Source organism: Argentina silus (assembly GCF_951799395.1).
Source record: "Argentina silus genome assembly, chromosome: 17".
In the NCBI taxonomy this organism is placed as follows: Eukaryota; Metazoa; Chordata; class Actinopteri; order Argentiniformes; family Argentinidae; genus Argentina; species Argentina silus.
This window is the reverse complement of record NC_139671.1, coordinates 12,307,740-12,319,974: the sequence shown is the minus strand read 5'-3', so window position 1 is coordinate 12,319,974 and position 12,235 is coordinate 12,307,740. Positions and strand designations below refer to the sequence as shown.

The 12,235-nt window shown below is 42.1% G+C and overlaps 2 protein-coding genes across 4 annotated transcripts in view; both read right to left on the bottom strand.

The window, feature by feature from the left end:
- Positions 1-3,487: 3,487 nt before the first annotated feature.
- On the bottom strand, positions 3,488-7,802 carry yy1b (YY1 transcription factor b). 3 transcript variants are annotated; one of them, XM_083688878.1, is made up of 6 exons: positions 7,160-7,802; positions 6,076-6,238; positions 5,730-5,780; positions 5,365-5,425; positions 4,868-5,026; positions 3,488-4,605 (listed from the first exon to the last, which is right to left on the bottom strand). In XM_083688878.1, exons 1-6 carry the CDS (start codon positions 7,695-7,697, stop codon positions 4,423-4,425), a joined length of 1,155 nt encoding a protein of 384 aa, XP_083545004.1. In that variant the 5' UTR covers positions 7,698-7,802; the 3' UTR covers positions 3,488-4,422. The 3 variants fall into 3 exon arrangements, with proteins under 3 accessions (XP_083545004.1, XP_083545005.1, XP_083545006.1); XM_083688879.1 differs by having other exon boundaries at positions 6,076-6,226; XM_083688880.1 differs by lacking the exon at positions 5,730-5,780.
- A 2,222-nt stretch (positions 7,803-10,024) lies between these two features.
- Positions 10,025-12,235, bottom strand: part of evlb (Enah/Vasp-like b) — a gene marked incomplete at both ends in the record, with an annotated part of 28,120 nt that continues 25,909 nt past the window's right edge. The window contains 5 exons of the mRNA XM_083688434.1: positions 10,025-10,062; positions 10,578-10,635; positions 10,874-10,934; positions 11,432-11,492; positions 11,889-11,940. Of these exons, the coding sequence (XP_083544560.1) occupies positions 10,025-10,062; positions 10,578-10,635; positions 10,874-10,934; positions 11,432-11,492; positions 11,889-11,940 (270 nt within the window). The remainder of the gene's footprint in view (positions 10,063-10,577; positions 10,636-10,873; positions 10,935-11,431; positions 11,493-11,888; positions 11,941-12,235) is intronic.

Sequence of the window (12,235 nt, the reverse complement as noted above, 5' to 3'; positions counted from 1 at the left end):
TTTTTCGGACTTGTCCACACTCTGTAGGATCGAGCAGGGGATCGTGCAGGAACAGGTAGGGGGCTCCTACTGCTACTGCCATCTGCAGGAATTCTGCTGTACTGAAAGATGACATTTTTAAAAAATCGCCTTTACAGCATGTGACCTCATACTGTGCTGAAACTAATTCGGGTATAATAAATGTATTGTTTTGGTTAAAAGATCGCCGGATCCGGCCCACGGGCCCTAGTTTGCCCATGCCTGGTGTAGTTGAAAGAAAGTGAGATGGACCAATGGATAAAAGATGGTCAGAGAGTAGCATACCCCCCCCCCCCCTCTCTCTCTCCCGCCCTCTCTCTCCCTCCCTCTCTCTCTCTCTCTCTCTCTCTCTCTCTCTCTCTCTCTCTCTATATATATATATATATATATATATATATATATATATATATATATATATATATATATATATATATATATATATATATATATATATATATATGGAAATGGTAATTGGCACGGAGCATGCACTTGTACCAAAAATGTTTGCCATGACATCTTAACATTTCAAAGAGGCAAAGGATGTATAAGGAATATTGGTGAATCTGTCCGTGTTGTAAGTTAACATGTTGTGCTCGCGCCGACTGCGGCAGTCATGGAATTCAGAGGGTTTCAGCGCCCGCTCAGCCTCTCACGTCCCTGTTACCTTGGCAACATATTTCCTGCATAGCATCTGAGAGAAGCGAGCGGGCGCGAGCTGTGCCCACTGCAAAGAACCCCAACATTTACATGTGTCAAGAGCAGAAAGAAATGGTTTTCAGACATCTCAACTGCTCTTATCAATTCCCTTGCAAAACTGATATGATAGGCTATTATCTTACCTCTGTAAATAGCTGCATGGGGCCAAATGGAGCCTATATGGAAATAATATCATCGACGCACGTGAGCTCTCAAGGCAAGGAGTTAAGACCACACAGGAGCATTAGGCTATTAATGAATGTAAAATAAATAATACATCATAGAGGGCTCAGGGTCGATTCATATACAGATTTGCTATTTACATAGCGGATGCTTAGGCATGAATAATCTATTAGGCTAGTGATGTAGCCTCATTTATCAACTTTTGTTCGGATTTGTTTGGATTAGTTTGATGCCTAACGCTTTATTTGCTCCCCCTCCTAGAGGGCCTAAACAAAAATACAAATGAATGAAACACCAACGTCCAAGCGTAGCATGGCTTTGCATGAACCGTCAAAACGAGTTGGCTAAAGCTAAAAATGCAGGCTATTACCCTCCAGTGCATGATAGAACAAGAGGGCTCTGCCTCACGGGAGAAAGGAGCCTAATGAAATAAGCATCTGAGTGAGCAGGTGTTGGAGGCTTGACAGACTTTAGCTGCATAACAAGTAGCGCATTTACTCTTCCCTGCCTTTGTCAATCAACCAATCGGCTGAATAAATGCTCCCAAAAAAAGGAAATGCTTGGGCACCCATGTGGAGTCATGCCTAAGTGAGTTTGAGATTTACCACACACACACACACACACACACACACACACACACACACACACACACACACACACACACACACACACACACACACACAGTAACACTGGGCTCTATAGACAGGCGGTTTAAACACCAATCACAGTGTTGCGTCCCACGCCGTCCTTAGAAGGGCGGTAGAGCTGGTTCTGAATTTCAAATAGGTGTCAGAGGCGCATTTGAGTTCTCTGTGGTGTTTAAAATCTGACAAGACATCAAGAATGCACTTGAGCTGAAATAATGTATTTCTTGAGGGGGAATACATAATACTGCTTTAGTTTTTCTGTAAGAAATATTTGAAACCGTTTTCTCCTGCTGTATAACCCACTGAAGAGGTGATTTTTAAAGAGAAAAATACGCTAGTAGGCCTTGACGTAGTGTTGTCTCGCATAGCCTACTTACAACTGTTTTGTCAGATAACCTTCACATGGGTTTGACTCAATTATGTATATGGACGTGATATGTCTATGGTTTAAACATTGTGGGTCCAGCTGGATACGCCTAATTGACGCGCTGACAGCTTTTCTGCAAAAAGAGCCGACGAGCTCGCAATGGGGATTCAGCACCATGGCCAGCGCCACGAAGGACTGCAGCATACACTCACCGAACACTTTATTATGAACACTATACTAATACTGGGTAGGGCCTCCCTTTGCTCTCAAAACAGCCTCAATTCTTCGTGGCATTGATTCCACAAGATGTTGGAAACATTCCTTTGAGATTCTGGTCCATGATGACATGATTGCATCACGCTATTCTTGCAGATTTTTCAGGTGCACTTTCAAGCTGTGAATCTCCCGTTCTACCACATCCCAAAGGTGTTCTATTGGATTCAGATCCGGTGACTGGGAAGTCCACTGAAGAACACTGAACTCATTGTCATGTTCATGTAACCAGTTTGAGACGACTTTTGCTTGGTGCACATGGTGCATTATCATGCTGGAAGTAGCCATTAGAAGATGGGTAAATTGTGGCCATGAAGGGATGCACATGGTCAGCAAAAATACTCAAATGGGCTGTGGCATTCAAGCGATGATTGATTGATATTAACTGGGTATTAACTGGGGATATTAACCATGAGAAGGTGTACAGGTGTTCCTAATAAAGTGTTCGGTGAGTGTAGCTCCAGTGCCAGAACATTCTCCTTTTGTGCACAAAAACAATGTAAACGCATATAGGCTAAAGTTATTTATATGTGCATATGTCATGGCGATTGCCTGATGTATCTGGCTCACAAATAGCTAACAGCTTTGTCTAAAGCCAATTGAATTAAAACCAAAATGTTCATGAGATGACTAGGCTGTATAAGACTGACACGTAGTAGCCTATTAGCTCAAACCAGCTTTATCTTAACTAATCACGCTAAAGCAAGGCAGAGGGAGCAAATATTTCACTGCAACACAACTTGTGAGAGTCTTCTTATCTACCAAATCGTGTCAGTAATTGTCAGCTTTGATATAGCCTATATTCTCAACATCGCCGCTAGGTGTCAGTAAAAACTGGGATTTCGCATTCACTGCAAGGATAACGTCGTCTCCGAGATTATATACTACATGCCATTTAGTTGATTATGATTGGGCTACTGCAAGGATGAACGAGAATCTGGCTAACGCTGTTCTTGGAAGAGGGATCCAACAGGATGCTGAGATATGAGCGAAACCTGCAGCCAATGCAGAAAAAAGGGAGAACTCTTAACCAAACAGACCTCAGCTCCTACTGCTTTGCATTTAATGAAGATGTGAAAGGATCAGTAATTTCTCTCTCTGGCATAAGAAAAATCCTGATGTCCACCATCCTCTTTATCCACTAATTAGGTATGGTGGTATTTTCACCATAGTAGCACCACTATCCAATCTCTTCAGATCTACGCAAGTGCTTGAAGTTAGGGCCAATATGGAATTGGGCTAAATCTAAAATGAGTTTAACACTGCCACTGCATTCTAATAGAAATAATGACAGTAGATGGAATAAACTGATTAGGGATGACCTTTTTATTGTGGGCCATTGAAATACATGGGTGTAAATATTAACATAGGAAGTTCATGGTTGACGCCTGTACAATACATTCTAACAAAGAAACTGATGGTCACGCTGTCGATTTGATGTGTTTTGAGTACTCCAACAGAGACAGGCTCAAAGTGAGTCAACGTTACGACGTTTCTCCGTCCATAGGACAATCCATAAAAAAAAATAAAGCAACTCATGACTAAAAGTTAGATTGGTTAACACTTTAAATCACGCCTCTATCAATGTCTACATAATTTCAATACAGCCATACAATACAGGTATACAAGATTATTTAATGTTTAGAGCAGTACAACCAAAGTAGGGATGAAAATGCAAACAAAACAGAACTTTTTACATAAAACACGTTTGAAGCATGTGATACAGTAACTCATGTCATGTCGTGTCTCCTCATAGGACTATCATACGGTCAGCAGATTTCAATACTCAGGAAATAATTGTCTTACTCAACATATTCCAAAATGAGTGTACAATATGCACACTTGGAGAAATAGACAATTAAAAGCTATGCAGCAATACAGACCAGTGAGATTAATTCAAAGTGAAAAACAGACAGATTGCCCCATCTTTCAACTCTGTTTAAAAAAGAATAGACTCTGATGCTAGTCCATGAGTTCCATCTTTCCGGCAACAACATGCCACTGCGAAGGGGGGTGGGGGGGGGGGGTAACACAGTGCCACTGTATTCTTCAGCCAATACAACAGGGGAAGGACCTGGAGAATTTCAGTACCTTTTGAATTTCTTCGAATCTTCTGTCTTCTCAGTTTTTTTTAATCAAAAAGTCACAATTGTTTCTTTCTTTCCTCTAAAGAGGTTTCTTGTGTGTTGCTAAGATGCTGCTGTGGGGGCTGGGGACTTTGAGCTGGTAGGAGGGTCCTCATTGGTTGTTTTTGGCTTTGGCGTGTGTAAGGATGTGGGACTTGAGGTTGGTTGACTGGGCAAACTTCTTATTGCAGCCGTCAAAGGGACAGACGTACGGCCTGTCTCCGGTGTGGATCCGCACGTGTGTGCGCAGGTTAAAGTCCAGCGAAAACCTCTTCCCACAGCCCTCAAAAGTACACTGTTCACAGGTTGCAAGGAGAGAAAGGAGACTTGTGTTAGAACATATAAATGGTGTCATTATGTTTGTTTACAAGGGTAGGTGAGTATACTTTCAAGTGCTTTCCCCCTTTGCTACTATTTGCTATTGTTTTTTATGTCCCATGCACCAACCTCACCAAGTCAATTTCCTGTATGTGCAAGTATACTTGGTCAAATAAAAGAATTCTGATTCTGTGTGAGAGTTTCTAACAGTGTGTGTGTGTGTGAGTGTAGGTACATACTTGGAAGGGCTTCTCCCCTGTGTGAACGAGTTGATGGCGTTTGAGTTTGGAGCTCTCTACAAAGGCTTTGCCGCACTCTGCGCAGACGTGCACGCGGGGTCCATGGGTGTGGAGGTGCTTCCTCATCGCTGAGTTATCCCTGAACATCTTCGTGCAGCCCTGAGAACAACAGAGACCATGACAGGGTTAAAACATCCACTTGGGTCTTTCACATATCAATACACGAGAGACAAAATGAGACAAATATCATAGAAATAGAATGGATGGAACAAAAATGGAAGACTAAATCCATATGATTTTTGTTACTAGTATACACATCTGGCATACTGCTTTAAATTATAAAGTCATTTCTACTAATCATAAATTCTATGCAAATTAACCAGGCAACAACACTGTGTTTAGATAGGGGGAAGAAATCGCATCGGGGCAGCTTAACAGTCCTGTCTGTTGGGTGATCTACACTTCCCAGAGGCACAGGGTACAGTGGTGAGACTTACTTTATGAGGGCAGGCTATCGTCCTTGGCGCGTCATCTTCCTTGATTTTCCTTGGCTTCATCCTGTGAAAACAAATCAGATATGGAGTGTGAGCTTTTATCGGCCACATCTACAGAGAATCAAACACCACATGACTTCTTATGGTCTCATCAATGAGGTTTTAGTGTACACACACACACATTAACCTTAAAGTGTCAATAAACTAACACCCATGCAAGTTGTTCTGTGAGGCTTACAACAGTCGCTTATTCCCTCTGTGTCCAAGTGCTCTATCTGTGTGAGTGTAAACGATGGGGACCCCTGTGAGCTGATATGTGTTCATGGAGGTATGAAAGCCTGCTCCTGTAGGAGCTGACTAGAACTTACCGAACTGGGTTCTGACCAAAGCGACCCTCACTGTTACTGAAGCTGAAGGGGCTAAGAACACAACATCCACATGGGACAGTCAGCTTACGCCTGGGCCTGACTTTCACTACCTTGAAAAGTTGTTTACCTCTGACATATACTACTACAAAGCCTGCTCAATGAAAGCAGGTCTTTGAGAAAACTACAGATAAACACTAGCCCTAGTGTCCTCTAAATCAACACGTGAAAGTGTGATTTGCTGATGTATTTCTGCATGTATACTAATTGTATGGTCATTCATTTTTCTGTGTGTATATTCATTGTAGCCTACCTCCATCTTGCAGGTAGGTTTAAGTGGCGCACTCACCTTGCGAACTCTGCCAGCTGTTTGGGGTCTGAGAGGTCTATCCCTGGGATGCCACCAGGGGGCAGCTTCTTCCCTGTCATGTATTCAGAGTAGTCTGGTGGGGAATTCTCTCCAATGATCTGCTCCTCCACAACTGACTCATGGTCAATGTCTTTTTTATTATCTAGAACACAATGTAGGGACTCAACCGATAATATAAACACAACATTGGGAAACATGAGCTGTTAAAAACATTTCATTTTTATAACATGCATTTATCATAATGTATTATTTCAATGACTAAGCGGCTGGATGTTGATGTGTGTGTTTTCGAGAAACATGCACGCCTCATCCGCCCGGCTGTATCCCTGCCCTGCTACACCGTTTGTTTATCTCCAAACCTGCTTTGATTCTTGCTAAATCTCATGCTCACCAGCCAGCCGCGATGCGTATCTCCTACTAATCTCGTGTACCAGGCGTCCCATATCCCCAGCAGAGCATAGCCTGGGCTAGGGACGAACTCACCGGCCATATCCGGACTTGTTGTTGCTAGCCTAAAAATATATATTTAGCTACTAGAGCTAAGCTACTAGACCACCCTGGCAAACAAAGTCTTGACAGTAAGTTATATAGACTATGAAGATATAACACCACTCGAGTGAATCGCTAATCGATACAGCTAGCGAGCGACCGGCAATCCGAACCGCTAGCAGTAGCCACAGCGAGCTAGCCTAGTGATAGCTACGCCACAGTCTGCGGCCTTCTCTCTGGAGCCAGCAGCGCGCTCGCTCCCCCAACCGCCGCCATCTTCGCCCGTTCTATCGCCATTTTTTCGGGCCGCCATACTGGTCTCGGGGAACATGGCGGCGCCCAGCAACACCTAAAAACATGGCCTCCTTTCAAAACAAAAACATTTCAATCTACTGACGCGCAATTCTGCACCGAAATCTTCCAAAGTGCTCCCGACGCACTACCCGAGGAACTACACTGTTGCATATGGACAACGCCCTGCAACAAGGCCCCTTGCACAGGCTACGACCGAGCACAAAACAATGCGGAGACGAGACAGTTTGAACTGACAGCTATAGCTAGCTAACCCACTTACCCGAAGCCCACATTGTGACAGAGAATTCCCCCTCCAGGGTCTTTATTTGGACCTGTTTCTGCTCCCATTTTCTACCACTTGCTTCTGCACCGCTCAAGTAGCTCTTTTTGCCCGCTTTCTTTCCACTGCCACCTCCCCCTCTCTTCATCCGACCCACAGAGCTTTTCCCTGCCACAGTCACCAGAGTCTGTTCGATATATTCGTCTTCCACACCGGGGGCTGGGACGGGGATGAGGATTTGATCCTCGTAACCCCCGTCCCCATGCATGTCCGAGTCATCCCCACCAACTACCTCCTCTCGGGTCTGCACTAAGATCACTTCTTGGTGGTGGTGCATTGAATTCGGGTCGTCTGAGACTAGCGGTTGAAGTGCTATCATAGGCTCGTCGTCGTCGTCGTCGTCGTCGTCTCCTCCGACCACCGTAGTCTCGATAGTTTCCACCGGTATCGTTTCCACCTCAATCTCGTGTAGTTCCACTATTTCAGCCGGCATCTCCGAGCCGTCCGCCTCAATATAGAGCGTATCGCCCGATGCCATATTATAGTCCGCCAGCTTGCTTGCCTTTCTCACGCACACTGTCTGTGCTATGCTCGCTTGCCCCACAAACACACCCCCCTGCTCCTGTTCTCCCACTTCGATAACACAAATAACTCTCCACTCGGTCCCATACCACTTCTCGTCACCACTATGCTCTAAATGTCAAACCTCGCGAGACTCCGGGGAAGGGAGAGCTTGTCATTTACATTACATTTACATTTATGGCATTTATCTATCCATTTTTTTTTTTTTTTTTAATTATTAATTTATTTACAGTAGAGAAACTGTACATGGTTTGTCTGTTTATGGTTGTTGTTGTTGCTGCTGCTGTTGTACTGTATTTGTTGTATTTTACATTATGGGAATGCTACTGCTACTGTACATCTTGGCCAGGGGAGGGCTTCCTTGAAAAAGAGATCCATATTGGATATTCATATTGGACATAAATTATGGATGCGATCATACTTTGCTTTTGAGATATGATCTGTGTATATTAACCATACCTGACACTATGCATTGAATCTGCTCTATAATCTTTAACCTTGACTTGTACTCTGCACAATGACAATAAAGTTGAATCTAATCTAATCTAATCTAATCTAACCTTGACTTCATGTTGTATACCGCCACCCCCCCTCCCAATAACATTGTTTATTAATCTGTGCAGAGCTTATTCATTTCAATTGTGATTCGTTTTGAATATTTGAACAATGCATGTAAACACATTACTATGATGCCTAAATGTGAAGGCTTGGCAAAGCCTGAGAACATTTTGTAATTCTCAAGTTGTAAGAAGAATACAGAGTATATTGAGAAACGTGAGAGAAGATATATGCTACAGTCAAAAGCATCAACACCTACATATTGGATAACTAGTGCAGTTATCCAATATGTGCTGTTTATCAAGTCAAATCTCTTATGTCTTTTTCTAATCTAACCTCTAGATGGCGCTGTAGGGGACATAGCCAACTCACACCTCAGGTGGTGCATTACCTATACAATCAAAACTGGGACTCAGGGAGGGGACATGACAGAAGAATCATATGGGAATGGATGGTGTAGAACAGAGGTGATATTCTCTCATATAGAACAGCCCTGGAATCATGTTAGCTATATATTACAGTTCTGAAAATTGCTCCATGCTCCATGTCAAATGCCCCCTGGCTCATGCCCCCAAGTCTGATTTGGAGAGTCCTTCACTAGAATTCCATTCCATCAGAGACTAACTGAACTTGGAAACTTGGAGATTAAGACAATTAAATCAAGACCAGCAGACAAGCACACCAACACAAACACTCATGACTCAGTCAATCAAAGAGACCACTTCATTTATCCAAGACATTGTTCACAGTTTTATTTGAATTCATTTTTAAACTTAGTGTGTATCTTTTTTTTCTTTTCTTTTTTTCAAACCAGGAAGCACTTGGTCATAAAAGGAAATAATAAAACGAACAATACTTCACCATATCCTTGCAGCCAATAAACATTTTATTAACAACATGATCACAAATACTCTGGTGTACTGATGTTTTGTTCATAAGATTGCAATATCCAAAGAGCAATAGTTTATATTCCACCCTCTGTTTCAGGTTAAGACCTGTTTTTAAAAATCTTTCAGTCAGTGATTCCACACACAACTGTGTTGGCGAAAAGGATACAAAACTCTTTAAAAAATCTTGAGGTCAGGTAATGAGAAAGAAATCTGTATGTGCTTATAATCGTATCTTCAACACAACCAAAGGGGAAAAAAATACCAATATAAAATATAAAAGGCTGACATAAAATGATGTTCAATGATTATTAATATCATCATCATTAATATCATTATCATTATTATTTTGTCATTATTACTACTGTAATCACTAAAACTACTACTACTTATATTCACACCATTACATCTACAATAATAAAAATAGTAATAGTAATGACAATGATAGTAATAATAACACAAACAAAAACTTAAAAACAAAACAAAAAAGTCATAAAAATCGAGATCTTACTTGAATTTCATCAATTTTCCTTAAGACTGAAAACAAAACAGCAAACCGGGCTACCGATGGACAGAGAGAAAAAAACATAACCAGAGAAGAAAACAGAGAAATCAGTGCGAGAGTGTCCTCCATCCATCTCTTTCTCCAAACCAAACGAAACCATAGGAACGTTCCTGTAGTGTTTCAGCAACATTGCCACATTGCGTCAACATCACAGCAACATAGAATAAATAAAATGTTGTAGTTTGGGTCTCCTTCCTTCCCTCTTCAGAGTCACAGCAGTTGCCGTGGGGACGATGGTTCCAAAACGTGGGTCACATGGGTGGTTCTGAAAGATTATGTCGTGCTAATTCTACTGAGTTCTTGTCTAATGGCTAGAAAAAAAGAAGACACACAAGAACAACATTGTAGGTGAAGATAGAACCCCATAATGATACTGTATATCAGCAGCATATTAATATAGCGCTAGACTATAGTCTATTTTGGATTGGCTCTTTGGTTTAATGGAATCATGTTCTCCATTAGTAGATGCATGATAGATTAAATCTGATTATTTTGTTAGTAAGCACATCTGTATCACTGCACAGGATCTCAGCTAGTGAGGTAATATCTACCAAGGACCTGTTAAAGGAGCTTATGGGTCTGAGGTTGTTGTGTAGAATTGCAGATTAGGAAGAGTAATCTTATCTTCAAATCTCTGACCAACTTGTAACTTGGATAATATCCTCGTGTCGGCTTACTTTTAAATGATAATACTCCCAGATCAGTTTCCCTATCTCTATTGCCATCTAGTGGCCAATAGTGTTATCACTCTTCCTTCTCTACCAATAACCATCTCTTTTAATCAATACATTTTCAGGGGAATTCTTGTCTCTGAGAGATTACCTACCATCAATGATCTCATCCTTCACTTTGTGCAATTCACGAACAACTTCTTCCAAGATTTCCTGTTACATGTAAACAAATGCAATTAATACAATACAGCACCCCACTTTACAGTCTATATCAAATATAGGGTCAGAACTCACTGGTGGGTAGTGGGCTTTTGGGATGTGGGTTTTGGTTCAAAAGTTTTATTCATAGAGAATTCCAAAGGCTTTAAGTACAGTAGGCCACAATGCAAAACAGTTTGGGAACCCCAGTCTTAGGTGAGAGGAGCGGTGCTGACACTGTAGAGCTCTTTACCTGCTTCATTCTGTCAAAGTCTAAGGCGTCTGTGTCGCTGCTACTACCCACGGGTCGTACCCTACACACACAGGAACAAACATCAAGATATTTGAATTAAAAATACTGCTTAACATTTATATCAAATTATTTGACCTTTTTTTCCATTCTTGGTATAGCCATGTTGTGGCAACCTTGTGACACATGCTTCATAAAGAAGATTTCATTTGATCTTTATGAAAATGATTTCATATATGCATACAGTACTACCAACTGACAGACATTATGTTCAATGCAGGGAAACATCTACTGCACCGGATTAGCAAAGGCTATTACACAGTCAGCCAAGCCCAAGTGTTATAGTCTGTTTCTGCTTGAGCCAATTACTTGGTCGATGCCATGCCAAACAGTCTGGACCTGCTGTCTATCTCAACGGTTGTTTGGCAAGACAATGACAATGGAGTTGGCTGCTGCACAAACTGGCACCCAGAACACAGTTAACCAGCATTGTGTTTGTAACACATGTCTAACCAAGGTTAGACCTGTTTAGCTGACAAGCTGAGTCCCTCTGGTTCTCACCTTGATACCAGTGATGACCTCTCTGCAGAGTTGGCTCGGTCCCATGGCTTCTTTACTCCATCTGTGGGAGAGGAGAGGGTTAAGGACGGACAGAGGAAGACCATTGGTCAGTGCCCATCTAAAACAATGGCCACCTGGTACTCTAATCTATCCACCTGCTAATATCCCACTCTACTGCCCACTTTCATCTATAGAGCCCTTGTCATCAGCAACATCAGCATTTTTCTTGTTTTTGCATTGTATCATATTTGTATTCATATTGTGCATACAGTTAAATAGAGTGTTGTATATTAATGTGCTTTCATGTTTGTGATTCATTTGTAATATTGTTGACCATGCTACCATTTGGGTCAGAGTATGTCTTGCAATAAAGACCTCAATCAGACCATGAATAAAAGTGCATTGTTTTGTATTTGTATCATCACTCTCATGCTGTGTATTGTGTATCAGGATTTACCTGTGGCATTCTGTCCAGCCCGGGTGATGGGTGAAGGCGAGTTGGGGTCATCCTGAAGGAGACATGAGGAAGATACATTCTCATCCTCATCCTCATCATCATCACCATCCTCACCATCATCATCATTCTCATCCCCATCCTCATCCTCATCATTACTATCAGGGGTAGCCTACTGGTGGCCTACTGCCAGTAATCGGTAGGTCGCTGGTTCGATGTGAGCTGTTGACTGGAGGGTTGCTGGCATCTTATCTAAGGTGCCTACCACTGCCGTTGTGCCCTTGAGCAAGGCACTTAACTCCTAACTGCTGTGCTCTGATATCCCTGGGGGCATTGTTTGCTTAAAGAAT